A 27899-nucleotide genomic window follows, 5' to 3' on the forward strand; every position below is an offset into this window, starting at 1 on the left:
ATATGTGCCACTTCAGGGACCTGAATTAGGACATCCTTCCTTAAAATGAGATGCAAACCAGTCTGTTCAAGCCTATCTGTCCTGCTTGATCAGTTGAATCACTGATCACTCCTGCGCTCGCTGTTTCAACAGCACTCTGTCCCCACCAAGACCCCAAACATGTCACTTAGCACAGGCTGCTGTTTATCCTTGCCAGGAGATGGTAAATATTAAATACCACCACTCAGGTGGTTCCCTGCTTTGACTCAGAGATTACACAGGACGTGTCAGAATTGTTCAGGGCCACCTGTGTTAGACGTAGCTGGCAGGAATTTGACTGGACCCCTTCAGCCACCCCAGCTGCAAAAAGTGTAGCGCAGTCCATCCGTTGTTACACACATTTGAAAGACAAAGACTCGTCGCAGGCAGAGGCAGATTCTTTCTCCTTCACGTTCAACAAAACCACCAGCTCAAGAAACAGCAGGAACCGAGACCTAGCCAGTATCCGCTCACTGTACTCCACACTCAACACTCTTCACATGTTTCGTGCTTTAAAGTGTTGCTCACGCAGCCAGGTTTCAGGCATCACTCAGTTTACACAGACATACTGACATACCCAGCTCTTTCCTTGATTTTGGTTTGGAGCGAATTTCCTCTGCGTCGTCTGGCACCAAGTTCATATATTCATCAAAGCCCTAAAAATCAGCAACAAAAGCCGCTGCTGAGCTACGTGCCCTGCTCTAAACTTCAGCAACAACGACACAAGCTATCGTGAGCTGTGCTGACGTGGGCTGGACAACTAATACTATTAATTGGAGAGGCACGAGGTATTTCCATCCCCCATGCTAGTTTTTCCTGACAGGAAGAAACAGTTTTATGAATTGGAAGAACAACCAACAAAATACCCAATCCAAAGACATCCTGATACTCACAATGATGCAGCCTTCTAGCCGCATGTTCACTTGCTCATAAAGCCACACCTGGATCCTGGACCTCTGCAAAACGATGGAGGGGGAGAGCACAACAGGAACAGAAACACTCCACACAATTTTGTCCTCTCCTGTGCATTAAGAACTCCCTGCTGCCGACAGCTTTGTAACACTCGAGGCAGTAACTCTCACGCGTGGTTTCAGCAACGTCCTAAGCCATTTTTAAGGTGGTAGACTATTCTGGAAATCCTCTCTGCCTTCACTGGCGAACACACAACAGCACAGGCTTCAAGACTGTCACGGAAAACATCCCTGCACACGTGACTGCAAGAGCAAACGCCTCTTACAAAGGTAACTCCTTAAGGTGAGAAGGAAAAACGCCCAACTCAGAACTAGCTGTTCTTCTCACGGATCGCAACGACAGCAAGTTCTTCCGTTCAAGCGAGACCGGCTCCAAAAACCCCATCCCGACCTCGGAAAGACCCGTCCGGCGTGCCGCCCCGCTCCCCACACGGCTCGAAGGGCCCTGCGCAAGAAGCACCGGGACGTTCCTCTCACACGGGGCCGAAGCCGCGGCAGCCCGGCGGTACTCACGTTCTGCAGGTAGCGGAAGATGAGGTTCTGGAGCGGAGCGTTAAGGACGCAGCACGGCAACGAGTCCTCGGCGACACGGCCCTTCGGCGCCTCCCGGGCCCACTCAGCAGCTCCTGCCCGCCTGGCCCAGGCCCCCGCCCCCGCCAGACCGCCCCCCCCGCCACAGGAAGGATACGATGGGCTGCACCATCACCTTCTGCACCTTCTGGCCCTGCCCGCGGTACGCCATGGCTATGACTTTGGCTATGGCTGCTGCTGCTACTGCCGCCTCCCGGCACGCGATCCCGCCGCCACCGGAAGCCGCGAAGCAGGGCGGGAGCGCGCAAGGAGCCTTGGGATGCTGGCGGACCAGGCCGCTCAAGGCGGCTGGGAGGACCGGCGTCTCTACTGCTCCGCGTCGGGGCGGCGAGCAGCACGGAGCCCCCCCGGGACACTCTGTGCCCCCCCCCCGCCCCCCAGACAGACCACGCACCCGCACCTTTCCTGCCCCAGGGTTCGGTAAAAACGCTGTTAACTGCTGTCATGGGGAACAGCTCAACTACCGGTGAAGGCGGAGGCGGTCAGTCTACGTTTAATACAGGACCTTCAGGAGAATACGAGCATAACAGGGAAGAAGAAAATATTTACAGAAACCACGGCGTACACCAAACCCCATCTCCGCGGACAGAGCCTAGGCCGGGGACAGGGAAGGCTGACGACAGAGCAGGAGGAGGGAAGCAGCGAGGGGGAAGCCTTCCTCGCCGGGCTCTCGCGCGCTCTTCCTCTCTCCCAAAGTCCACGACCGACCGACCCATGCTGGCAGAAGTCTCAGCGGGAGAAAGTCCTTCGGCAGGATAAAGCGTCGGCAGCTTGGGGCTGGGTGACCCTTCTGGAGCCGGAACAGCACTTTGCTCAGTTTTGGTTTCAGACCTTTCCTCTAGGAACGAAGACAGCACAGTGGATTATCAAAGCACGCAAGTGTTTTCTTCCAAAGAGAAAGTATTGACAATCCACTCCGACAACCGATTTTTCCTCTGCCAGCAGCAAATGCCTGAGGGCCGCCCCACCTTCACAAATCCTCGTAGGAAGAGAAGAGACTCAAGTTCTTCAAAAATTTAAGAAAATGATTCAAAAGGTAGCTGCTAGGGAAAACGATCCCTGGTGGCAGGGTACACAATAGACCCCAGTCTCAGCTGTCTTCTGCAGGGTCACAAATTCAGACCGCACATCGAGACCCAAGGCAGACCGGTAACCTCCAATCTCGCCTCCAGCATGGACTTCTACCCGGAGGTCAAGCCTCGGCAGTGGGGCAGTGGAAAGCAAAGGGAGGATCCCTAGGGCATGCCCAAAAAGGAGAGCACGGTTGGTCCAGCAGCAGGACCAGCTTCCAAGATCGCCAGCCTGGGCACCCGCTCCCCCCTTGGATTGGAGTCGACGACGGTGCTGTGGGTGCAGCGGGAGGTCAGACAAAGCCGACAGTGTCTGAACATGAGTCCGAGCAGCCGCCACTTCTGGGCAGAGGATGAGCCAGCAGCTCGCGGGAGCGATTCGTGGAACCGGGAGGCACTTCAACCAATTCTTCATTTACCAATTTACTGCAGACTACAACAGGAATCCTGACTACCCACCCCACATCAGCAAAAAGCACCAACCCACCCCCCACCCCCAAAGCTTTGGAACAGTACAACAAAACAGGAGGGGGGTATTCTAGCTGTACTGCAGAGCTGCTGTTTTCACACTGATACTGCATCATCCCTGATAATTCAAAGTAAGGCTGGATGCACTGACCCCAACCACCACCCGAGGCGGCAGCACGTTTGGTCCAAAAGACTAGAGTAATTATTCTGCTCCCTCCCACCCTGACATTTTCATTACGTTACCCTAAAAGATCAAAGTCAACATGATAACATACATAAATAAAATTGAAGAGTTAACACAGTAACTCTAGACTTGGGATATCAACTGTCGAAGAAATCAGAATACCAAAGCTTTGAAACGCACTGAATACAGAGTTTTGCCAAGGGGGGAGGAATGAAGAAGCTTTAAGTTTAAGCCTTCAGAGCATCACCATATCAGTAGATCAGTTCACAACCACCACAGTTCGTAGATGGGCATGTCCCTGTTCTGAAATAAACAAGCGCTTCGTCCTCTTCATGTGGAAGGTAGACACCGAGGGTCACGGAATTGATGCACGGGACCTTGACTCTGACCAGCAGGGAAGTTTAGGACAACTGAGTGCAGATACTGACAATTTCTACCAGTTCAAATGTGCTTTAAGACTCCTTGCAAAGCCTCAGCTAGAAAAAGGATCACGTCTGGGTATCCAACAAAATAATCAGTTTTAATTTTTTTTTTTTAAACCTTAAGACTATGCAGTTCAGCTGTCAATCATTTCAGAAAGTTCCATGAGGAGATCATCCTCATCCTTCCCTGGGTCCAGGTCAATTTCTGCTTCCAGTTTCCCTCCTGAGATTTCCCAAATAAGCTTCTCAAAGTCATCTTCTACAGATAAAGGTGCTTTCCCAGCTCCTGTGGAGCTCAACCGGCGTGTCTTTACTGCTACTTGTGAGGAAGCTGAGGTCGAGCTTGAGACCTCCGACGGTGCCACAGAGTCCGCTTGGCTTCCAATATGCAGTTCAGGACTGGGAAGAACAAGAAAGAGAGCAAATCAGTGTATGACATTCCTTAACCAGAGAGATGTTTTCTGCAAACCAGCTCTTAAAATGGTAGTTAATCCCTCCTACCCCTCAGCCTTATGCAGGGACTGTTATTCAATTAACCTGGGGCTGCTTCTAGAGTCCAATGTATCAGCAGGTACATTTTGCACTTTGGGGATTTATCCGCGAAGACACAGCATCTGGGGTCTGGCAAAGAAGGTTCCGTTTTTGTCGCCAGAAACACTTTGCCACCTTTACTAATTTGACTGCAAAAAGGTTACCAAGCCAACCTCTGCAGGCGTTCAGAAAACCCAAGAAGCCACTGAAAAGCTGTACCAACTTGCAGCGTTTTCAGACAAGAATCTAGATAAGCAGTCCAGCCAGCTGCTAGAAACTTATTATTTCAGACGAATTTTTCCTCTGCTGGATTTTGGCATGAAGTATCTCAAAACTCTAATCTTTCCACGTGTGACAAAAAACCCCCTTAGTTTCACGTGAAAGGCACACTGATCAAGAAAAAGAACAAGTTGTGGTTGTTACCTGGTTTGGGGTTTTTCTCTCCCGCGTATGGAGAGGAGGCTGTCCTCTGGCAAAGCCGGAACAACAGCCTAGGAAGAAGCAAGATGGTTTTTAGGATACACAGGTCAAAGACTGCTTTGCAGATTCTTCCTCCGCTGCTTCTCCTCTGGCATTGCTGAGCCTTAACCAAACTACAGAGCCAGGGCACACCTGAAGAAAAGTTAGCATTGCCTTAACGTTTACTAACGACCTTGGGTCTTTTTGAAGAACACAGCATTAATGGACGTAGCGGAGCATTATGTAAACACTGCCATTCACCTCGTAAAAAGCAGAAAGGTACTACAAGCGTCCTGGCGACCCCTTCTGGATTTAAAAGGGAACAGAGACCCATAGAACGTTTCAGTCTTCCATCTTTTCTCCAAGAGGAGGCTACAACTTGGGCATAAATTTTACTAGGGACCCACTACTGCCTCAGCCGCTCTCCTTACCACAGCTGCTTTTTTAGCTGAAGGCTCCTTCGTATCGCCACCAGTGGCACTCAGTGGCTTCACAGCCGCCACGGCAGACGGATGACTCTCGGCTGCCTTACGTTTCAGTGGCTGCTTTGTGGGAGAGGTGGCTTTCCCATCCAAAGGCTTCAGGCACTCCTTCCGTTTGGCTAGAGTAAAAGGAAGAGAGAACTGATGCAGTCTTGCTCTGCCTCAGGAAAAAAAAAACAACAAACAAACAGGTTCTCTTAACAGCGCCACAACCCTTCTAGTTAAATGTATTTAGCCAGCACAATTCCACTGCCATTTCCCAGACTCTCGGCAGTATTTTCCACACCGTAAACTCTGTTTACCAACAAGCCATAAGAAGGAGCAAAGATATTACAAAAAGGAGCCAGAGTAACAACGTGAAAATTGTCACCCTCTGCCTTTCTTTCAAAGCATGACCAAAGTAACTCTTTAACATACAGTCAACACTTACTTTCAGCTTTCCATTCCAGAAGTTGAGCTGCCCGTTTCCCTGGTGATACGGCAGCACCCTTTCCGGGGCTTTCAACCCCATCTCCCGGAGATTTCACCAATATCCTCTTTGGAAGCTGATAAGCTGACCCTGAAACCACACTGGATTCAGGACTCCCTGATGCTGCAGTTTTATCCTTGATTGCCTGTTCAGTAGGAGATGGCACAGCAGCTGCTTCCTTCTGAAGCTTCTCTTCTTGGCGTTGCTTCAGTTGCCGCTTCTCCCACATTATCTCTTCAAGGCTCTTCACTTGAACTTTAGAATTAGTTGCACTCTGATCAGAGGGCTGGAAGGAAGCAAAAGAAGAGGACTAAGGGGACAAAAATCTATGGAGATTTCATTCAGAAAATCTCAGTAGCAATCCCTCTGAAATAGCTCCGTGTGGAACAGAGCATGTTAATACCATTCAGATCTGACATTTTTCCCCATAAAACGTTGCCTGTAACCTGTAACAAGATCCATGCTTTGCTATGGAAATAGTTTCAAAAGCCTACAATTCCCAACACAGCAAGCTTCTTCAGTAGAGCAGAAGACTCTAGCTGTAATCTAGTACATTCTTTTTCAGCAACAGGAAGCCATACAAGCTCCCCCAAGACAGCATTCCCTGACAGACTGATTTCCTCTAATACAAACCTCCAGCCTTTTCTATTGAAGTTCTTAGCCCAGGATTTTAAGATCTCCTTCTTCCAGTCTCACAGATAAAGTCACGGAGAAGAAAAACATTAACCTCGCAGATTTTATCTGGTGCTAATAGGGTTTCTTATTCACTGTCAGGTATAATAACATTAATTCAAAGCTTGGGGTTTAACACGTTGTCTGGAAATGCTATTCAAAGTAGTGACAGGACTTGCGACAGCACTGCAGCGCTTACCAAATGCGGGAAGGTAGGAACACACTCAAACTGGGAGCATGCAGCCAGTTACAAACAAAACATAACAAAATGTATCAAAAACTGTATGAATAGATAGATGTATGTCTTCACAAAGGACTCACCTCTGCAGCTGCAGAGACAGCTTTGGGAGAAGGCTTGCTCAATTCCACTATCTTCTTTTCTTCTCTTCCAGGTGCTTCAAAACAAGCAAAAAAAAAAAAAAAAAAAAAAAAATCATCATTTTGTCAACAGCAGAAATAAAGAAACCTGGCTACCTCTGTTTCCTTGCTGTGTTGACTTCCTCACGTCTAATAATGGGACAGAGGGAAAGGCTACAGTAAGCAATCCCTGCACCGTTCCAGCTCTCTTTCCCTCAATCGCACTATTCTCTTTTTACGTGGCTTATATAATCCTAACGGTATCTTTACTGCTCTGCCAATTTTGACAAAAACTGGCCCTCACATTAAGAAGTTGATACATGCTTTGCAAACATAGATACATCAATAACTGAATTAAACAACACATATGCCAAAGACGAAGGTAAGCCTGGATTCAGCCCAGGGAAGATCCCATACCACAAGCGGATGGCAGAAAAAGCAGAAGCAAGAAACTAGGCTACAAAGCTCCTCAGTGGAAGAATTTTCCAGTGGGAAATACAGAAAGCTATCACGCGATTCATGGAAAAGAATATGGTTGCATATTCTGGCACTTCCTTGCCTTCTGACTTTGTAGCCTTAAACTCTTCTACCCTCTACGATATGCAGAAGGAAAAAGCAAAGCAAAACCTCAGCAAACTGAATTTGCTCGACAGGGGAAGCGCTTCACCAGGGCAGGTATCAAATCACCTTATTACCTATTAGCTTTGTGATCCGTAACAACCTCCTCCCTGTCGGGGCAGGTTCAGGTTGTGCTGGTGGAGCTGGCACTTTTCCTCCACTCTGCTGCATCCGCAGAGCTTTCTCCCGCTTGATTTCTTCCAAGGTTTTAACACGCACTTCTCCTGCTGGCTTGGCTTTACCTGTCAGCTCTGCTGGGCGCATTTGGCTGGGCACAGACGGAGCAAGTATGCTCTGCTTCTTGGGTTCGCTCTCAACTTTTGTCTCGGTAGGAAACTCTTCTGGTTTTTGCTTCTCTCGTTCCAATCGCTTGTGGTTTTTTTCAGCCAGGGAGCCTGAGAAAGTTTTGACACAAACTGCAGGGGAAGGTCTTGCCCCCAAGCTGGGATCTTCTGTTTTACAACGTCCTTCTGCCTGGGGTTTCACTTGGGGTTCTCCTCGTCTCCGGTGAGCTCTCTCAAGTCGAATTTCCTCCAGTGTTTTCACATGGATCTCTCCTGCTGGCTTAGCAGCCTTCTCTGTCATCATGAAAAAAAAAAAGAGAAGCACCAACATTTAAGGAGAGTCCAGCAATATTTAAAGTCTCCAAAATCTGTCACAGTACTAAGGAAAACTAGGTTTGCGTGATCCCAAGAATGCATCTTAGGACAGCACCATTCTGCACGGTATTCTCCTCCTTTAAGCCACTTGTATTTTGAAAACTAGTGCTATCCGGAGAGAGTGGCAACACAAACAGCATTAGTTTATTTTATTTTGTTACTTTCTCAGACCGTTGTCTCTCTGTTCGCATCTCAAACTCCTGCTCCTGGCAGTGCTTCTGTCCTACTTGTGCGTAAGCATACTGCAGCTTCTGAGGGTTCACAGCAGTTTTCAAGCGGAAACCCTGATGAGGCACGAGTAGAAAACACCCTCCCCCTCTAGAGCCAGATCTCTGACAGTGGCTAAACAGGACAGCTTCAGGACTCGAGCAAGAGGAATCAGGCAGGTTTTTTTACATTAACTTTTAGGGCCGTAGGAAAGCTCATGGAAAGACGAAAGGGGAAGGCATACTTAATAGCCAGTTCGTACCTGTCTCTGTACTGCTCTGTTCAGAGGGCAGTCCTAGCCTCTCCTTCAGAGACCTGGGGACTTGAACTACAAGAGAGAACAGAGAAAGTTTGACAGACTGCATAAAGCTCCATTTGGTGTTCACATAAATCTCATTTTGAAATGAGAGCCATCACTTCACTGGGATTCAGAGCTACCTTGAGCCCTCAACCAACACGCAAAAAGAACCACTAGAAGAAAGGACAAACAGCAAACCTAAACAGGAAATCTGTGCATCAAATCCAGATGTCTGCTTAGTAGCCGTACCTCTCTTTGGTGCTTTGTCAGCATTCTCCAGAACCTCTATCTTCTTCCCCAGCCTGTCAGCAAGGTTGCGCTTTAACGGAAGGACACTTTTACCAGCTTCAGAAAGAGAGAAAACAAGCAATACTTTAAGAACATTTCTCTGGAGGAGGATTTTAGAACAGTCAGCCACAAACTTCAATGCTTCCAGGGATCTTTTCTTAGATTTGCCTTTCAGCTGCTAACCAAATTTGCCACTTCTGCCTGCCGCCAATACACATCTCTGCCAAAATATATTTTCCTCCGGCACGCAGCAAAAATACCCTTTAGATGAGGGCACCGAACAACGGCTCACAAAAAGCTCTTACCTACAGAGGCTTTCCGTTTTCCCATCCTCTCGCCAAGATTCAGTTGAATCACAGGCTCCTCCCCTAAAACAAAGAATAATCTCTTCACTGCACAGAAACCGGTAGCCACTAAGAGCATTGTCCTTCTAGCCCATGTCCCAGCAAAAGGCACTCTTCTGGTAGCCAAACCACAGAAACGAGTGACTACGAGTAGCAGTAGTGCCACACGTTTTTTTGCCTTTCAAAGGAATTTGTGCAGATCTGAACACCACCACTTATACACAGACTCCTATCACGCTACTGTCCGCAAGTGCCACCGTCAGCCTCGTCAACGCTTCAAAAATTGCCTACTTGTATAATACCATCTTCTATAGGTCTGCCCTTTCATTACTGCCCGCTTTTTCCACTTATCCCCTTTTTTGCATACTGACACTCATATTGACATTAGCCTCTCTCTCTGCTGCTACTGCACTTAACCCAACCGCTACTTCTGCCACGTGCTGTCGACACATTAGCTCATTCACAAATCTCACTCAACTTCAGGAACATGAGAGTCCAATTAAGCACACTGGAGAGTAAGGTGGTGTAATACATGATGAGCTACGGCTTAATGTCAGGCTGATAAAAACCGCTTCTGGGTCTTTTATTGCAACACAACAACCTGAGCACCTACAAATGCCAAATATTTCCAATCAAACCAGGGCCTTGAAGCATAAAAGCATGGTTTTAATTAGAAAAGGCAGCACCAGCAGGCTAACCTGTCTGAATTATCTTAATTATTACTTGACCTTTTGGTTGAGGAGCCGTGAAGTGGAAACAATAGTATTCGCTGTTACCTTGCTTTGTAGACAGAGTCACAGTTCTCACTACTGTCCGTACATTTTCCTTTTCTGGCACAGGAATAGCCCGAGATTGGAGTGGAGGAACAGAAACTCCTGAAGGACCTTCTGATCATAGCAAGCAAAACATAAGAATGTTTAGAGGAAAAAAAAAAAAAAAAAAAAACACAAACCACAAAAACACGAAAACAAAAAAAAAACCTCAAACAAACAGAAACCAACCAACCAACCAAAACAGAAGAACTACCACAAAGACCAAAGACATTAGTTATCCATTACCGTCAAACATACAATGACCACTGCACATAAATAAGAGAAATGAGCAATTTCCCTCTGATTTGTGCTTGGAATTCCGATCTACAGTATCAGCTGTTTGAGTTTAAGAAAACAGACTGCACACCAAAGTAGCTCAAGGTCTGCAACTAAGTTGGAAGTCTGTCCCTCAAGCAGCTCTCGGCTGCAATCACCTCCCAGTCTGAATCCAACAGCCCCAAAAAATTTCCCTTCTCTTGCCAAGATTCATATTCACCAGTGCATAGCCAGCTATCCAGGTACTATCAGAGGGTTTAAAACAAAAAAAAAAACAAAACAAAAAAAAGAGATGAAGGTGAACAGAAGGCACAAGGATAAGAAAGTAAGGGATATTAACTCACCACCTTGTTTTTTTGTTTTTTCCTTTAGTTTCTTCAATTTGATTTCTTCAAGTGTTTTTATTCCAAAATTTAAATTGTCCTCTGAAAACAGAAAATGGTTAATGAAGCTGAGGCCTAAAGGCACATGTTGAAGAGCACACATCCTCAAGCTTCTTACAGCTCAGAACCCTTCCAAAGTCTTCCAAATAAACCCTCTCAACACTCCCCACCAGTAAAAAAAGCCATAGAACGGATGGGTATTTTGGTAAGCAACTGGCACCTCTCCTCCCATCCTACAGAGTAAAACCTACCGTTTTTAAGCATTTTAATCCACCTACACGATATTAGATTCCTCTATCATTACACATGGCTTCCCACAGTGTTTGAAAGGACACATCTGCAGGCATTTAAACTCCACGCTGTGGCTCTATTTCGTTTATTTTACAAAAGTCAACAAGGAGGAGTTCACCTGTCTGACCCAAGGGACACACGACATTATTAGAGAGGAATGAGCTCATGGAAATAACTGACTCCATCCAGCTACCCGATGCTCTATCGTAGTTTTAGAACATATCGCTTTGGAATTAATCGTCAAGTTCTCCTTCCAAGCCATCCTACTACAGCTGCTAGAATACCTTGCTTTGTATTAGCCCTGCATTTCCTAGTGGAAATTATCCGCGATCCATTATTGGCTTCTGTTGCCGGTTGCTGGACGGGTGTTTTAGTTTCATCTCCTTCTTCAGAAAGCTGGTCTGAAAGTCCAAAATAAAACCTATTCAGTTATGGAGCAGGGATTATACAAGACGTTTCATGCTCATGTAGCACGTACAATGACATTTCAGTCCACGGTTCATATTTTGTTCGCATTCTTAACTACAAGCAACTGTTAGTAGGAAGGGTTTTTTTAAACAGCTGTATGGATTTCATACGATCATATACGTAAGAGCTATACCGGGGAAAAGATATTTAAGACTCCAGACTCTCGTCCGTAGCTTTAAACACTACACAGTTCAGGCATTCTGTCATTCATACATTCACCTCCAGTAGAAATGCCTTCAGTAAGTAAAAAACACTCACCATCATCATCTTCATCATCATCTGCAGCATTGATTACAACTGGAGGATGTGTAGGACTTGGGACATTTTCAGAGTTTTCCACTTTCATCACCCCCCTCAGCTGCGGAGAGGGATTTGACTGGACAGAAAGTTTGTTTTGCTGCAGTGACGCCTGAGCCATTTTCACATCATCTTCTGCAGACTCAGGTGGACTTGGAAGCGTAGCTAGAGGAAGACGAGGATCATCTCTCATTTGGCCATGTAAAACTTTCACCCCAACCTTGCACTCACTGTCTAGATACGGTAGATAAGGTAGATAACCCACCTGGCTGCTGAATTCAGAGTTTCCTATTCCCCACCCCTACGAACACACTAGGAACAACGGCTTCCCTTCACACACTCATCTCACCACCCTGCCCTCCAGAAAGGATTACATGAGGGGAAAGCAACCTGGAGTGCAAAGATCACACAAAGCACAGAGAAGCTGAGCATGAAAGAGAAGATTAAATACCAGAATTACAGTCCGTTTAGCTGAGAGCCTGTGACTGCACACTTCTCCCTACACTCATCAGTGAGCAGTTACTTGATGCCTTCTACGGCATTGTACCCACTCCTGAGTAATATTCAGAATTAATTCTTTAATGCTTAAAGGAAAAGGACCCAAGAAACTCACTTTTGCTTGGTGGTAAGAAGAGTCCATCAACATAACGTCCTTTCGTGTGATGGAAAGCACAGTTGGATTTTTGACAGCCAACTGGTTGATTCTCCCAGTAGCAAGGAATCTCACTGCGTTTCTTCTGGAGACAGACAGAAAGAAAAGCTCATGGTAACACTCGCCTTAGGTTTGCTAAGAGACATAGCTACACGTCATGCCAGAGAGAGGGCTATCGCAGTGCAGTGCAGAAACATCGTTCCAAAGGGCAGTCTATCACTGAAAGCGTTGCAGGGCAGATCGACAAAGTTTGCGTACGCTGTAACTACTACATATTATCTAGCTTTCCTGTCATTCCATTGGAGAAGACGGGGGCTCTCACACATCAGTTCAGGGTGGGTTAAACTAAGACAATGTGTAGAATACTGGGATTATTCAGAGGGAAAAATGCCTTAAATTGCCTAGCTTGAATCTATCTCAAGTTATCTTTCAGAGCCTTATTTCCTTCCCATCTTTTCTCTCCCCACCCTGTACTACCCCAAGAGCTCAGAACAACATTATCGGAAGAAATCCAGGAGAGAAGAGACCCAACAGGCCGTTATCAAGCCCAGGCCTCGCGAGGCTATTGCAGGCTGTTTACTACTACCCTGCTCCAGCACATTTAAGCAGTCTGATTAATGTGGTTGCTTTTGCCTCTGTTAAGAAAAGAATGCCAGCACCTAATACAAAAATGTCTTGCTGAGATATACGTAAGAAATTGATCTTTCTTCCCCCAACTTCCTCCCACCCCCCTCCAAGTAACAGAAACCAGTATCATTTGAAAGCAAGTAAATCTATCACGTACAAGCACATTCAGTCTGCCGACAGCAAGGAAAAATGCTTTCAGGGATTTAGTTGGAGAACACATCTTTAGCCAAACACTCACATCAATTTCCATGTGTCTGAATCTGCAGATATTCCTGAAACAGCGACCCTCCTGCCAGAGCGTGCAGACTGTCTCATTTCCCAGAGCAGCTTCACAGTGGCGGAAGGAACAGCTGTCTCCCTGTAACCAAAAAGAAATCAACAAAAAGGAAATTAGAACAGTACAACCTAAAAAAAGTCCACGCTAGTAGAACTGGACGCAGAATCGAACTGCTTGTGAAGTTAACAGAAATCTGGATGTCTCCGCCCCCTCTCCCCCCTCTTCTCAAAAACTCAACAGAAAAAAAGAAACCCCAAAGCAAAAGAAGCCCAAACATACCTTGTTACAGGTGGAATAGAAATAAAAGTAGCAGTCGTCTCCTTGGTTAGACATAATCAACAAAGTCTGAGAACGAGTTCAGGTTCGCTCTCACCAGGGACTTCCTCCAGTCCTGGCAAGAGCTGGCTTCACTCTTTCTTGGACTGAAAGTCTCCTAATGGCTTGATCAGTCAAATCTTCTTTTTAAAAGTAACCCTAAAGAAAGTTATCAGTAAGTGAAAAATAATTAAATAATAAGCATTTTTACAGCTGCTTTCTGTTAATCAAATTAGCCTCTTGAGGGGGGGAATGTCTTGAATTCAGCTGGTCACAAAAAGTATCCCAGGGTTTTTTTACAGCCAAACTTCTGTAAAACTGCATGGGTTTTGCCAGCAAGTGTTCTCTTCTGTGTCCTCAGTAACAGTTATATGCCTCAGAGCACAGAAAAAACTACTGCTTGTGGCTGTAAGCCCAACAAGAGAGCCACTTCTTAAAAAACTGGTCATACATTTGAGTTATCAGTCAATGATTAACTGTGGGTACTAACAATTTCCATAAAATACAACTGACATATTAAACATTATTTTCCAATCACCGTAGATCTTCACGTTCACATACCTGGACAACTTCAGCAAAGATATTGATCTTCAAAGACTTCCAGTTAACTTCTCCTGTAGGTCGAACCAACACTGAATCCGTGAATTAATAATAAAGGGGTAGAAAGAATTTTCCTCCTCACATTGCCAAGGGAACCTCTCATCCACAATTCAAACATAGGATGTGCTTTAAAACATCTTACAACTAATGGAGGAAGCAAGTCCATTTGAAAACTGTCAGACTGGAGACAGCCAGGGTTAGTTAGCTCTTCCAAAAAAAAAAAAAAAAAAAAGAAAAAAAAAAAGGAAAAACCAAAAAAAGGCCAACAAAAAAACCCAGTGCATTTAAAGATGAACGTGTGATTCAAAGAGGCTGCAAAAATGAGGATCCATCTTCCACAGCCGAACAATTTTAAATTTCTCTATTTTTTTTTTTTAATTTAAAATTCAGTGAGTTGCAATTTCTGGTCTTCAAGATTTCTTCACCTATTAAGAAAACACAAAAACCTTCCCCCATCTTTATTACCTGTACAGCAAAAACATACTTGTGCGTATAAATACACAAATATGTATATACATACACAGATGTGTTTATACACACCACCAAGAGTGAGTGATCATAAAGTCAGCAAGAGTGATAGTAAAAATTAGAATGTGGGGCTATTTGCCACCGCAGACTGCATAAAAAAATCTCTCATTTTGAGGGAACTGGCAAAACCAAAAGATCTACATAATAGTTTGATGAATATGCCTTCAAGGCTGATGCTTTATAACACGAGTGATTTTGGGGCCAGCACACAAATAGGCATACATATGTACATGCATACAGTATAAACATATCTATACACACGAGCGTGCACAGTATATGTTGCATGATATCCATATCGAAAGCAACTTTTAGCCCTAATCGGACACGCAGAGTTGCAATCAATTAACAGCAGGAAGACAGCAGATCGAGGATACAGCAAGCTTTGAGAGGCAGGGAAATGCTTCCTTTGCAAGTGGCATGGCTGCGTGATACCAAGAATTTGGAATTACTTTGATTTTTGGAAAGAATTTGTTCTCTTTTTACCTCAGAGCCAATGCTACAAGTTTGCCATCATACGCTGTTCTCTAATCCATATATCCATCATTATGCATTGCAGCAAGATCACGGAAGGTTTGAAAAGATGGCTTAGGTCCAATTCAACAGCTGATGATTTTTTGGTGCCTCCAGAGCTGAAACTGATCTTCCCTAGCCACAAGCAGGTTTTTTGGATGTGAAGTCAGATACTTTGATTATTATTGTTTTAAAGATACTAAATGCCACAAAACCTGCAACCAGACCCGATAAAGCTCAAATTCAAGTGATTCTGACCCCTGTCATTCAGATGCTGCGCATTTCTGTGCAAGTATTTCTGACTCTCTTGGACAAAACTGAATGAAATAGTTCTTACAAATTAATAACAAAAGGTTGGAACCTTCTACTCACACAAACACTAGTGAATTTTCCAGGATTTTTATTTTTGGCAGGGAATTTTCCCAAATCTAAAATAAAGAGAGGAAAAGTTGGGTTCTCATGTTAGTTATTGGGTTTTGACTGCTTGGCAAAGGGAAGAAAAATAGTTGTTAAGCGCAAGGTTTCCTTCCCTTCTTCAGTATTGATGGGACTATTCACTTTTCACCCTTAGCACCTTCAAAAACAGACTGTTGTGTCATACAGATTCCTATGCATCTCCTTCTAGAAATTACTGGCGCTCCTTCAGGTAGAAGTTTGACAAGAAACATTTTTCCAAATGTGTTACTGATGCCATTGATAATTAAATTAAATTACAAGCATGATTTCTGCAGTTTGCACAAGCCAACTCTTAAATGGAAGGCAATTAAGGACCACCGCTTTGCCCAGCAGAGGCATTCCAATACAAATCAGGAGGAATTCATGGTCTAGAAGGTGCCATTTCTTTTCCCTAGGAAGTGAGACACACCTGTATAGCGCAACTTTACTATATCCACCACCATGGGGGGAAAAGAGAAATCCCCTCAGATCTAGCTCTTTTGAATACCCAAGCAGCTCAGCATTTTACTTGTTGCCTTCCATACTCCTGAGCAGACTTCAAGACCTCTTCAGAATTTGAATGGATCTTGTTTAAGGAATGGGAAAAAAGCAAAACTTTAAAACAACAACAAAAAAACACAAAAAACCCCCAACGAACAAAAAAACCCTTTACAACTCCCCCCCCACACACACTCAGAAGGAGAAACACCCCTTCCAAAAACCTCAAAGTTCTGAATTCCACAAAAGTCCTTCCATTTTAAAAAAGGTTATCTCAAAAACATATTTTTTTTTAAACTGGTATCAGTTAACATGGCAATCTGACTGCTAAACAGAAATCAACTGAACTAACCCCTGAAAGTCTGAATACGAATGAGTAACTCTGGTGCACTCAGCAGGTCTCAAGCAAATTGATGAGAATCTTAAACACTTGTTTTTTCTCCAGAACTCCAGTAAAGTTTTTGTATTAAGAGATTTTGAATTCATTTTGGAAAAAAAAAAAATAAAAAAAAATAATTACAGATGCAGTAGCTAGGGGTCAGGAAAAACATGCCAGCAAGTACCATAAACTCCACCTTTGCTAAGGGAAGATAAATAGTACAATGAAAGTCTGTCTAGTCTGTTTTACAAGCTCGTCTTTCTCGGTACTGAATAAACAGTCCCACTCCCTGATCTAACCTTCCAGCTTGCTGACCTGCCTTTGTCCTGTACCAAAGACCAAGAAGGGAACAAAACTTTTTTGTTGCACCCCAACAAACGCATGAGAGGAATATTATTGCACCTACCTGTGGGTACTTGCGGGTTATAAAGCACAAAGTATTTCACTTGGGCAGTCTCTCTTGCTGCTCTACTTTGTGCCTTTAATCGCTTACAAAAATATTAAAGATGCTTAACACCCCCCCCTGTTTATTAAGACAGTCAGATCACAAGGAAGGCAGAGCACCAGGAACTACGTGTTCTCATCCCCCTTGTCAATCCGTCAGCCTTACCCCAGCCGCAAAACAGCTGCTGATGTTTTACCTGCTTTTTACAGCACTCCACAGGCTGAAAGTGCACTAGGTGTCACAAGTTACATAGAGAACGCTGCATTATGACCTGAATTAGGACATCCTTCCTTAAAATGAGAGGCAAATCAGTCTGTTCTTGAAAGGGCTGATTGGCCCAGTGTTTCTCTAACTGTCAAAGAATAACCCTCAACTGAAGCACTCATCAGGTCACACACTGCTTCACTACAGATCTCTCTTTAGCTTGACACATCAAGATGTCTCTGCAGGAGAAGGAATTCTTCAAAGCAACCTTTACAGCAGGGATCTAGTAAAGTGGCCAAGACAAAGTGTTCAGACCCGAGCGCACCACTCCGGAGGAAATCAGTTTCAAGCCCAAGATATTTCACCCATCTCCCAGTCCAAAAGCCACAGCGACACCTTTCATTTGAAAGTCTTTCCACACGTTCTGCAAAGCCAGATGGACGTGACCACTGGCAGTGCTTGACTAAGAACTGCAGCTCCCCACTGGCCTCCACCTGCAGGCCAACAATCTTGCACCCATCAGACATCTGGGACCACTGGAATGAGCTGAGAAGAGACCCACTCTCCCTCCCTGGGGGATGCTGCTCCACCTTCAGCTGGTTTAAAGTCACTTTAACCTAAAAGGTAGAGAGAGGTTCGCTGAGCAGCCATTTCCTGCTTCAAGTGATCCTGTGCAAGATCGTTTGGATGCTGGAGTCCCTGAAGAACTAGCAGAATGAGCAAGAAAATCGCTTAAGTACCTGCTGACCTGCTCTCAGTGCCCCTGTGCTCAAAGTCCAGAATCATTAATTTCAAAATATACGCCAAACACAGCAGCTGGCACCTAGCACTGTGCGCACAATGCCGGCAGTGCTGTTGGAAGGTGGAAAGCCGGGGGGAGGGGATTAAGGGAAAGCCACACATCAGTTTGGTAACTTGGTTCTGTAGGACACTTCCTACTGCAGAAGTTTTAGCAAAGCCAGTGGGAGGGAGCTGCCTGTTTTCTACAAGGGGACTTCTGCTGGCGCAGTCTGTGTATCAAAAGATATCCTTGGGCCAGCACTGTCAGGTAGTCTGTGGGTGGTTCAGGGTCCGGGTATCAACAGTTCAGTGCATACTTCCATGTTGGGCTTTCTCCAAAGCCATGACAAATTTTTCTCTTACGCTGTTGTACAGTCATGTTATAGATGGGAACTGACTCTTAGTGCCACAACCCGTAAGAGCTTCTAATATGTTGGCATTGAAAAAAAGTGTCTTCAGTAATCAATTTTATAATAGCTCTGTTGATCTGTTATTTAAGTGCATTCTCCTATCCGAGTTCCTTCACAGCAGTATGTAGTTGACAGTCTGAGTCCCATGGTTAAGATTCATGTCCTTTCTCCTACCAAGCACCTGCTCAGTAGGCAAAGATGGACCGGGAACATCCAAGCCTGGAGACGTTCAACCACAACTGGCTCTAAGCCTATCCATTGAAAAGAAATAGCTCAATACGTACGTCACCTTGACAAAGCAAAAAATTCACGTGGAACCGTAGAAAAATCTAGAAGGGCTTCCTCAGCTTCAGGTTACCAACAGCACATTCAGGCCCTGGCCCAGCGTGCAGGGTGCGTGGTCTGCAAGCATTGCTGCAACATGGAAGTGCCAAAGCGAGTCCCTGCTCTGCCCGGCCCGACATACTTTTTAAACATTGCAAGGAGCCTGCCAGGTATACTGAGGGTCAACTAAGAAGTTCCAGACAACAGATGTGTTTCTATTGATTTCTGGCATCAAAAGGCTTTGGACAGTATCGCTTGCACGAAGAAAACTCCATCTTCTCCAGATGCTCCAGAATTCACTACTGCTGCAGCTGCAACAGCTGCACCAGTACGACCCACGTCTACGGCAAATCTCTTTGACAGCTGTCATTTACCTAGGCACAGTTGCAGTCCACTCCTCCTCTTCTTCCAGCTGAAAAAACAGCCCGCTGGCTCTGCCACACCGTCACTGCCAACGTGCGAGCTGGGAACATACATCCAACTACCACTGTTAAAAGCCCTGTCTGGGGAGATGGCTGACACAGACACGTTACAGGCACAGTCACCCTCCCCTACAGCACTTCCAGCTATGACCCCTGCCTGTCAGCCACGGCCCATCGCACACAACGCTCTGATTGCAGATGTCACCTAGCTTGCCATGGCTCATTTTTTGTTTGCTTGTTCTAGATATGACACACCAGGTGAACCATAGATCCAAAGTTCCACACAATGCAAGTCTTTGCTCTTCTTCCAGGCAACAGTGCGTGCTTCAACATACTGCATTCAGTAACGAAGCTCTCTCCATCTTGCTCAGTGCCAACAGGCATGACTGCAGCACACGCAGCTGTAGCAGTACCTGCACATCCCAAATCCTCCACAAATTTTTAGACAGCACCAATTTTTAATGTAGTGGCTTTCCCTTAATGCATAACCCCTTCTTTCTCGTATTTTTAGCAGGCGGCTCTCCTCTATCGCACTCTCTGTCCACCAGCTTTTCCTCCTCCATGTCCACATGGGCATCGGGAATCAATTCCAAACTAAGGGGACTGCTAGAGCTGCTTCATCTACTCTTGGGCGATACAGGCATACTTAAATAAGACACACTCATTCTTTTTCTATTTCTGAAGTCAATGCTGGGGCCTGGCAGCAATTTACTATGACAATTCAGCTTCCTCACTGAAGCGTTTTAGTAAATCTCAAAAAGAGACAATTTGCAGCCATTTGGAAGGGTGCCATTTTAGATGAGAAGCGACAGCAAGAGAAATTTTTCTCTAGACTAGCTTTCCCCCTGTAACACCCGGCCACCCAGCAATAAATTCAGCCTATCTGTTCAGCCTGATCAGTTTAATGTGAGTCCAATTCAAACACATGCCCCAGTGGTGGTTGTGATATCATTTCAGAATCCCCTATCCCCAGGAGATCTCCTTTTTTACAATCAAATAACACAGTTTTATTTTTAATGTATGGTCCAGAGCTCAATCTCTGAGGGCAGCACGCACCCCAAAGCACCAGTTCTGGGAACAATCTGTAGGCTCCACATACTGATCCTTGCACCAGTAAAAATCACTTTTGCATTTTCATTATAAGCATCAGTGTAAGAAAACAGAAACCTCTTAGGTCCAATTCTCAAGAAACGAAACCAAACGTCACCCAACTGGGTTGTTTTAAACAACCTAAAGGAGAAATTAAGATGACAGCCGGGTGCATCCAGAGTTAGTCAGTTCCTGAAGGCAGTTCCTCTGGGGAACGGAGGAGCAATTTGCCAGATGACTACATTACAGCACGCCCCTTATACGCACTGCTACAAAAGGAAGGCACAAGGCTTTAACTGGAAACGTATACTCATAAGACACCTGCACTGTGATCTTCAATTTGCCCAACTGAACCTCTCCAGAGCCTGCCCAAGGACTCCGTTGCCCCGGGAGACCACCGGGGGCGGGGGGGAGCGGAGCCGGCAGCCGAGCCCTACAGAAGGGCTAAGGGCCGAGAGAAGGGCAGGGGTGGGGAACGGGAGAGCTGCGCCCTGGGCTGCGGCCCTGTAATCGCGGGCAGAGCGGACCTTGGGCCTACCTCGGGCAGCGAGGAAGCAGCTCCCCCCTCTCTAAACTCCTGGGGCGCCGAGGCCGGGGAGAACACCTCACCCCCACCACCGTCCCCGGAGAGCCCGCGCTGCCCCCGCCGCCTCCCCCCTCCCGCTCCAGTGGCTACGGACACCCCGGTGAGGAAGGCTCGGGGACGCGGCCTGGGCCGCCCGCCCCGCCGGACGCGGGGGACGCGGCCTGCTTCCCCTGAGGGGAAAGGAGAGGACCCGGGCCTGGCGAGAGGGCATTGCCCAGCCCCTGCGGTCTACGAACGGCTCTAGTTACCGGCGAGCAGGGACTTTACCGAACCCCTAGGGACCGCCGCTGCCACCGCCGTATCACCTCGATCCGCCGGAGCCGTCGCTCAGGCCGTCGTCCTCCCCGCTGCCAGCCTCAAAGATGGCGCCTAACATACGGGCAACCTCAGCTCGCCCGCTACTAAGATGGCGGGCGGAACGGCTTCACCAGCGCCCACTTCCGCCCGTGGTAACCGGCGGGGGTGGGGCTCCGCACGGAGCGCAGCGCCCGGGCGGCACCGCCCACCGGGGCGACAAAAGCTGGGCGGGCGGGTCCCGTAAACAAAGCGGGGCGGGCGGCTTTTCTAGCCCTTCCTCCTCCGAGGGGTCCCGGCAGCGCCTCTAACCCCAGATGAAGTCCTTCATTGTGGGGCGAACGGCGGAGTGCCCCTCTTCCCGGCCACCTCTGCCCCGGCTGCGGTGCCCCGCGCCCACCTTTCTGTCAGGGTACCTGCCCCTGCCCACCATGGCGCCAGGCCTCGGCCATTGAGGTGCCCGTTCCCTCCCTCACGCTAGCGGGCGCTGCCTCAGGGTTACGCTTTCCAAGAGGGAAGCTGTTTTTTGTCTTCAGTCCGGTTTCCCGGGCAGACAGGCGCTTGCCCTGGGGCCTCGGGACACTTCAGGCTGTGCTGCGCCCCAGGGAAGGAGGTCTGGGCCTGGCTGGGCTGTTTTGGGAAGTAGCCATTTCTCTTGTTAGGGCAGCATGGGCTTGCTAAGGCTTCATGGCAGATCATAGACCTAAAGCTGCCTCCTCCTGCTTTTCTCCTCTCCTTCCCAGCTTGCCAGTGTCCTGCTTTTCCCCAGTTTGACCCTGCGGCAGCGGTTGACAGCCACCTTCACAGCAGCAGCGGTGTCTGTTCTTGGGGAAAGGGTGCCTGGGGCAGCCCTGCTACTGCACAGGCACAGTGGGCACAGCCATTTTCCCCATAAATGACTGAAAGTCCTATGATTTGTGTCTTCCTTTGCATCCAGCCAAGACTGTGTTTAAAAAAAGCAGCAATTGTGGCTGTTCTGTTTAAGAGCTGGAGGATGCTGTCCGCTCAGACGCCTCCCTGAGAAAGCAGAAAAGAGGGTGATGCTGCACAATAAAGCTTTTACACCCTGTTCATATCACTTGGCATCAGCTCCAAAGGTCAGTCACTCAGCTGAGAAGTTTTAGATTGAACTTTCTCACTGACAACCTTGCCCAGCTCGATCTTCTCATCGTGGCTTGGCCCTGGAGTTATTAAAGACACAGAGAAGCAACAGCCTCTCTACTGAAGCCAGGGAGTTAACAGCTCCAGTGCATCAACCTGCTTGGGAATTAGAGTATTTTAGAGGCCAGTTGCTTTTATTTCCTCTTGTCCTCCTTGTCTGGGCAAAGTGCCTCTATGGAGGCAAAACAGTCTCAGCAGAGAGGCAGGACACGGTTCAAAGTCAGTCCCCAGGAGATGGTGACCACAACCTCCACCATGCATCACCTTAGAGGCACTGCAGACACGGCATCAGGGAAGGTGACAAGGGAGGATCTTTGCTCAAGGGCAGCTTGACACATAGCCCAGGAGCACTGCTTTGGATGGCGTTTTACAGCCAATTCTGGACTTTGCTTGGAGATGGAAGAAGCCACGCTTGAGGCAAAGTGCTGGGTGCAGCAGCCAGCCCCTGCCTCTCGATAGTGAGGCTTACACAGAGAGAAAACCCACAATACAGAGTGCTTTTGTAGCAGGGGGGTTGCTTTTGCTCCCCATCCCTCTTTCCACCCCGCAGGCCCCACTTTCGTACTCAGGCTTGCTCTGACGGGAAGCCCAGCCATTCATCCAGTGCTAGGAGAGGATGTGGGATTGATTTCACAAGCTGGTGGACACACTGAGGACATCACAGTTACATGTGGGCACATTTTATTCTCTGGATGCACTTGCGCACTGTTTCTGCTCAACAGCCAAAGCTTTATTGATTCAAAACCATTACCCTTCTCCCCCACCCCCAGCACGCTTTAGTTTTTTACTATGTACCCCCTTTCCCACCCCTCAACCACTCTTCTGCTTCCACTTTGAGTATTATCTCTGCTTGGAGTCTGTTTCCTCAGAAGAAGCCAACTGACAATTCATTCAAAATTTTTTTCTCCCAAGAACCATATAAATTACATGCAAAACATTGTACATAGAGATTAATATCAAAATGCAATACAGATCAGGTGCACTTTAAGCTGGACTCTAGGATATGGCAAACACACCAGGGTACATATTGCTTTGAAACCACCATTTTTTTTTTTTAATGTCATGCATACCACATAATATTCAGTCTTTTGTTTTGTATTTTTCTGTTTTTATACAAAAATACCAGTGCTTATTATACTTAGTTACTGGAAAAGAAAAACTCAGGTCTGTGTGCCCTCTTCAAAAGAAAGTTTTGTTGTGAGAGCATTGGATAAATATATATACACACGTAAATGTTGATTTAATACTGTATATATATATATTTATTTAAGGGGAGGAAATAAACTAAAGGCAGTTTTAGCCATGGGCTTTGCTGAATGAAAATTGTATTTTTTGTTGAGCAGGACGATATCAGAGGCAGAACAGCCAGAGATCAGCCACTCTCGGTGGCAGGGGACAGCCTTGGCAGAGAGATGCTGGAGAAGAACAGCCAGGTGCCAAGAAACATGCCGGCATTGCCCCACAGCCTCACTGTTTGGGGCAGGACCAGGAGAACGGTACTCCCACATCACCGTGCCCCACCGGGGAGAGCTGGGTTTGCAGGAGGGCGATTTACAGGTTGCATGCTCCATGGGTTGATAAACTTGTAGGAGCTGGACTGAGCAGTGAGAAGCGATGACAGGCAGGTACATGTGTCCTTCCCCCGAGAGGTACAAAAGCATGCAGGGACTCTTCTTTGAGGTGCTTGTTCCCTGCAGTCATGGAGGGCAACAGGAGTTGGCAATGGCATCTTGGAGGTGCCCTCCCTGGATCTGGGATGGGGCTTTTCCATTCACCCCAACATCATGTCACCCTAAGAAGCATTTCTAAAGGGGCTGAGCACTACAGGACATCTACTTCTCAGCTAGGGAAAGCCAAAGGCTGCCCATGCTAAAATTTGGTTTAGTTTTTTTCCTTCTTGAGATTGTTTCAAAATTTTTCTCAAAGCTTATTGCACAAAACCTTTGAAAATTAAGTATAACCCCTGTGCAAATCAAAGGAAACCTTATCACATAATGCAAATGCCTAAAAATGCCTGTTCAGCAATGCACACAGGACGTGGTATAATGTCTTTGGTACCAATCTGCCAATTTATTTAACAGAAAACCACCACCACCACCAGAGACCCTACTGTTATTAAGAACTGGATGCAAAATTATGTTCAGAGTGTTTTAATAACAAAGCATTCCAAGGCAAGTTAACACATATCACAGGGTATGACTTCGTTTCCTGTCTGGCATGGCACTCTCCCCCGTGCACACTCGTGGCAGTTCAAACAAAGCAAAAAAAAAAAAAATATATATATATCTCCCCCTCTTTCAAGGCATGTTGCAGAGAGTCCCCAGAAGTTCGTGCCGCCGACCATGCCTTTCAGCATAGAGCACCAGTCTCCCCCAACTCTTTTGTAATGTCCTCAATAACTTAACCCAATAGTCATCTGCTGCCAGTATATCACTGAAACTAAATAGAAAAAAAAAAAAAACTTTACAGAAAGGATGTATGCACAATAAACGTTTATACTTTAAGCAACCAGCCATACCAACATAATTTATATAAAAAAACATTTGTGTCATCCAACTAACATCTAGTATAAAGATGGCTGCTCAGAGAAAAGGAAGCTGACTGGCATCCAATCGCTGATACACTGAATTAATTACCTGTCACTTTGAACTGCCGTCACACAGTCACGCGCCATTGCAGACGCAGGACTCAAGATTTATTTTATTTTTCTTTAAACAAAATACATATGGCTGACGTAAAAATATCAGTTTCTGATCTAAAGAAAACTATATTTTTTGCATAATATTTATATATAATTATTTCTCCCCCTCCTAATATGGAAACTAGAACAACAAAAATAGATCAACTAAAGAACAACCAGACCCTTGTGGCAACCTGCCAGTCACAGATTTCTGGGAGTGACTTTGAGAGCCTCCAACGTTGGCTTTTTGTTGGTTTAAGTCTTTTTTTTTTTTTTTTTTTTAAACAGGTCTGAGGTATTAAAAAAAATATCAAAAGAAAAATCGGTGTGTCCCCCCTCAAGGTATTTAATAAATATTTATGTAAGCTTGTAAGAACACCACATTTTCATCCTTTTTTTTTTTTTTTGCAAGTATTTAAAATAGAAAAAGTGATCTTTTAAGCAATGTCACCTTTAGTACAGAACCAAACCCCACAACCACTCCCTTTGTCTTTCCTGTCACCACTTCTGTAGACCCCAAGAAAACATCCCCCCACCCCCCGGTCCTGCCCAAGGTATTTTTTCAGCTCATGTGAAGAAGGAACAGGGAGGGCAGTGATGGGTTTGTCTGCGTGGGCAGGGGGCTTGACACTGAATTTGCAATTGAGATGGGCAGTGGTGGCAATTTCTTCTTGCTGTTGGCAGTGTATGGAGCCCAGCCTTCACCCCCTTTGCCAGCACCGAGGCAGGAGACCTGGGAGAAAGACCTTTCCTCAGCTACCTGGGGCAGGAATGGGGCAACCTCATCCTTCCCTCCTCCCACCCCAAGGAAGGGACGAGTCAGTGCTGGGCTGGAAACAAAACAAAGACACTTGGTTTGTGTTGTCGTTTAAGGAACACTTATTTCTTGGCAAAGTACTGGGCCCTCGCGTGGCAGGCGGTGCTGCAGGCAGTGCTCGGAGAAGGCACGGGAGATTCTGCTGTGCGTTCTTAAAGGAAAGAAAAGAAGAAACCAGCCAGCCCACCCTCTCGCTAAGACCCCTCTGCTTCCAGGGATGGAGGCTGGGCAAAGACGATGACGTTGTACAGCCAGTTACAACCAGGTTCTCTCTACTTCCAACCAAACCAAACAGGATGAAGGAGAGAAGGCAGCAGAGCTTCCTCCAGCCCTGCCTGCCTGGGGCCAGTAACCAGGAGTGCACCAGCAAGAGCCCACGGGGAAGAAACTAAGCCCAAGCAAAGCAAACTCCTGCCTCCTGCTCAGTCCCATGGCTTCACAAGAGGGTCAGTTCGGAGCCAAATTGTCCATGACAGCTGGGGCCTCTGCTCCAAAAAAACAGGACTCTCACCAAATGGTTACAAGAGAGCAAGGTGAGGCTGCATGCAGGGTGAAGGGATGACCTTCAAAAAAGCAGCAAGTGAGGCAAAGCCTCCGTGCAGCACCCTCTCTGGAAGACCTGCAACCAACCAACCAACCTGTCACCTCTGTGAGGAATTGCCTCCACTGGCAAATCAGCTACAGAAGTGCTATGGAAATCAAGGGTCCTCCCATCGGCCATGGAGCCTCCCTCCCTTCCACTGGCTAAAGAGACAACCTGACTCATCCCTGCCATGATCTAGGAGTCGACCCACTGTACTGTCAATAACCCGATGCTTGTTCTCCGTTCAGCCTGCTAATGCTTTGGCAGTGATGCGCAGAGCTGGTGGGCATGGCTGGAGCATCCTCAGGGGTTCCTCAGCAGTTAACCAGAGCTTGTACTCCAAGGCTGAAGGCTTATTTAACCCAACAGTACAGGCAAGCCAGAACAAGCAAAAGTCCCTCTGCTCTTGATGGCAGGAGCCATTAAAACTTTGCAAGGCTCTCGCCAAAAGTTTCACAGCTGTTCAAGAGCAGGGGAGACGCATCTCTTAAGACTCCCCAGGAAGGAGCCCCGTTTCTCACAACCATGGGGTTTTTCTTCACCACCCTTCCACTGCCAGTTCACCTCCACCTTGCTTTGTACAAAAATCAGAATCTTTTACATCCAGCAAGGTTACAGCCAAGTCACCTTCGTTCCTTGTCTACCAATTACTGCTTTGGAAATGGAGAGAGAAAAGTGTGTGCGCACACACAGAGGAGGAACTGTAAAGGCTAGGTACCATTTTTCAAGGTGGAAGACTGGTGTACATCCCTGTATCTATCAACCTGTGAGTAAACAACTTCCCCCTGGCTGGGTTTTTTTTTTTTTCTAAATTTTCGCACTACAGTGCTAACTCCCCCACTTCCCACTGTGAAGTTACTGGGGGCAAATCCCACAAGCAAAGAACAAACCCCAACATTAGAAGAAAACCCTAAAAACCACAAGTGGAAAAAAAAAAAAGTCACAAGTGCACCCCAGCCCTCAGGCTGAGAGCGTGCATGTAAGACTACAACAATTTGAACTTTCTTTGAACATGCATTTTTCAAAGTGAAAACCCCCAACAGACACATGGAGCCCAACTCTCGGAGAGGAAATAACCTGGCTGGTTCACTTGGGCGAGTACCACTGAAAATTAGGGATGGAGATGCACAATTTTGGCTTAGCCTCTCTCCCAACACCCAGCATCGTGGTACTCTGGTTCCCACTGCTAAACAATGGTAAAAAAAAAAAAAAAAAAAAAAAAAGATATACGTATGAGCAGTTTGACACGAAGTGACCGCAGTGTGTGATCAGTTACTGGTGCCAATATCACACAGGGCGAGGGGCGAAGGTGGAGGAGGAGGGGGGTTCGAAGTTCTAAGGTCAAACCGATGTCTCCAAGCTGTGTAAGGGGCTTTCAGGCTCCGGGACGGTGACCTCAGCTTGATCGCTGTCCACTGCATTGTTATTTCTGTTGAGGGATGTAGATCCACCCAGGCTACCCCCACCTCGCTTTTTGAGTCCGTCAGTCTCAGGGTCATCTTCAGCGCCGTCAAGGAATGGTGTTCGAGGCTCATCTTCCTCCAGGATGAACTCTGGGTGAGTCATGAAGTTATGGATGGAGCTTCTGGATTCGGGTTTCTCGAGGCCTTCGTACAAGGAGCTACGGAACGCATTCACCACTTTGATC

The 27899-nt window shown here is 46.6% G+C and overlaps 3 protein-coding genes across 26 annotated transcripts in view; all 3 read right to left on the minus strand.

Annotated features, from left to right (window-relative positions):
- Positions 1-223: 223 nt before the first annotated feature.
- On the minus strand, positions 224-1898 carry LOC138682151 (small nuclear ribonucleoprotein E-like). The gene is made up of 5 exons (XM_069771879.1): positions 1678-1898; positions 1503-1529; positions 912-974; positions 596-674; positions 224-339 (listed from the first exon to the last, which is right to left on the minus strand). The coding sequence occupies exons 1-5, from the start codon at positions 1729-1731 to the stop codon at positions 224-226; spliced, it is 339 nt and encodes a 112-aa protein (XP_069627980.1). The 5' UTR covers positions 1732-1898.
- A 1922-nt stretch (positions 1899-3820) lies between these two features.
- On the minus strand, positions 3821-21108 carry LOC104322712 (zinc finger CCCH domain-containing protein 11A-like). 16 transcript variants are annotated; one of them, XM_069771660.1, is made up of 19 exons: positions 20965-21104; positions 15517-15572; positions 14068-14120; positions 13471-13665; positions 13153-13272; positions 12249-12372; positions 11597-11800; positions 11155-11271; positions 10541-10621; positions 9885-9995; positions 9070-9132; positions 8726-8821; positions 8441-8506; positions 7390-7890; positions 6659-6732; positions 5627-5951; positions 5146-5315; positions 4679-4746; positions 3821-4123 (listed from the first exon to the last, which is right to left on the minus strand). In XM_069771660.1, exons 4-19 carry the CDS (start codon positions 13522-13524, stop codon positions 3859-3861), a joined length of 2439 nt encoding a protein of 812 aa, XP_069627761.1. In that variant the 5' UTR covers positions 13525-13665; positions 14068-14120; positions 15517-15572; positions 20965-21104; the 3' UTR covers positions 3821-3858. The 16 variants fall into 16 exon arrangements, with proteins under 16 accessions (XP_069627761.1, XP_069627755.1, XP_069627764.1 ...); XM_069771654.1 differs by having other exon boundaries at positions 14068-14531; positions 20965-21103; XM_069771663.1 differs by having other exon boundaries at positions 20984-21099.
- A 1727-nt stretch (positions 21109-22835) lies between these two features.
- Positions 22836-27899, minus strand: part of ATP2B4 (ATPase plasma membrane Ca2+ transporting 4) — a 53930-nt gene continuing 48866 nt past the window's right edge. For 7 of the 9 annotated variants that reach the window (XM_069771124.1, XM_069771119.1, XM_069771122.1 and 4 more), the window contains one exon: positions 22836-27898. In XM_069771124.1, coding sequence (XP_069627225.1) covers positions 27593-27898 — 306 coding nt within the window. In that variant the 3' untranslated portion in view covers positions 22836-27592. The remainder of the gene's footprint in view (position 27899) is intronic. The other 2 variants (XM_069771126.1, XM_069771125.1) reach the window with 1 other exon arrangement.

This window comes from Haliaeetus albicilla, chromosome 26 (genome assembly GCF_947461875.1).
Source record: "Haliaeetus albicilla chromosome 26, bHalAlb1.1, whole genome shotgun sequence".
Taxonomy (NCBI): Eukaryota; Metazoa; Chordata; class Aves; order Accipitriformes; family Accipitridae; genus Haliaeetus; species Haliaeetus albicilla.

Coding starts and splice junctions, on each gene's coding strand:
- LOC138682151 (XM_069771879.1), bottom strand. CDS start 1,731: ATGGCGTACCGCGGGCAGGGCCAGAAGGTGCAGAAGGTGATGGTGCAG. Junction 1,530..1,677: donor AGGTGATGGTGCAGCCCATC/GTATCCTTCCTG, acceptor GCTCCGCTCCAG/AACCTCATCTTCCGCTACCT. Junction 675..911: donor GGCTAGAAGGCTGCATCATT/GTGAGTATCAGG, acceptor GCTGATTTTTAG/GGCTTTGATGAATATATGAA.
- LOC104322712 (XM_069771661.1), bottom strand. CDS start 13,524: ATGTCTAACCAAGGAGACGACTGCTACTTTTATTTCTATTCCACCTGT. Junction 8,507..8,725: donor TGACAAAGCACCAAAGAGAG/GTACGGCTACTA, acceptor TCTCTCTTGTAG/TTCAAGTCCCCAGGTCTCTG. Junction 6,733..7,389: donor ACGGATCACAAAGCTAATAG/GTAATAAGGTGA, acceptor CTTGTTTTGAAG/CACCTGGAAGAGAAGAAAAG.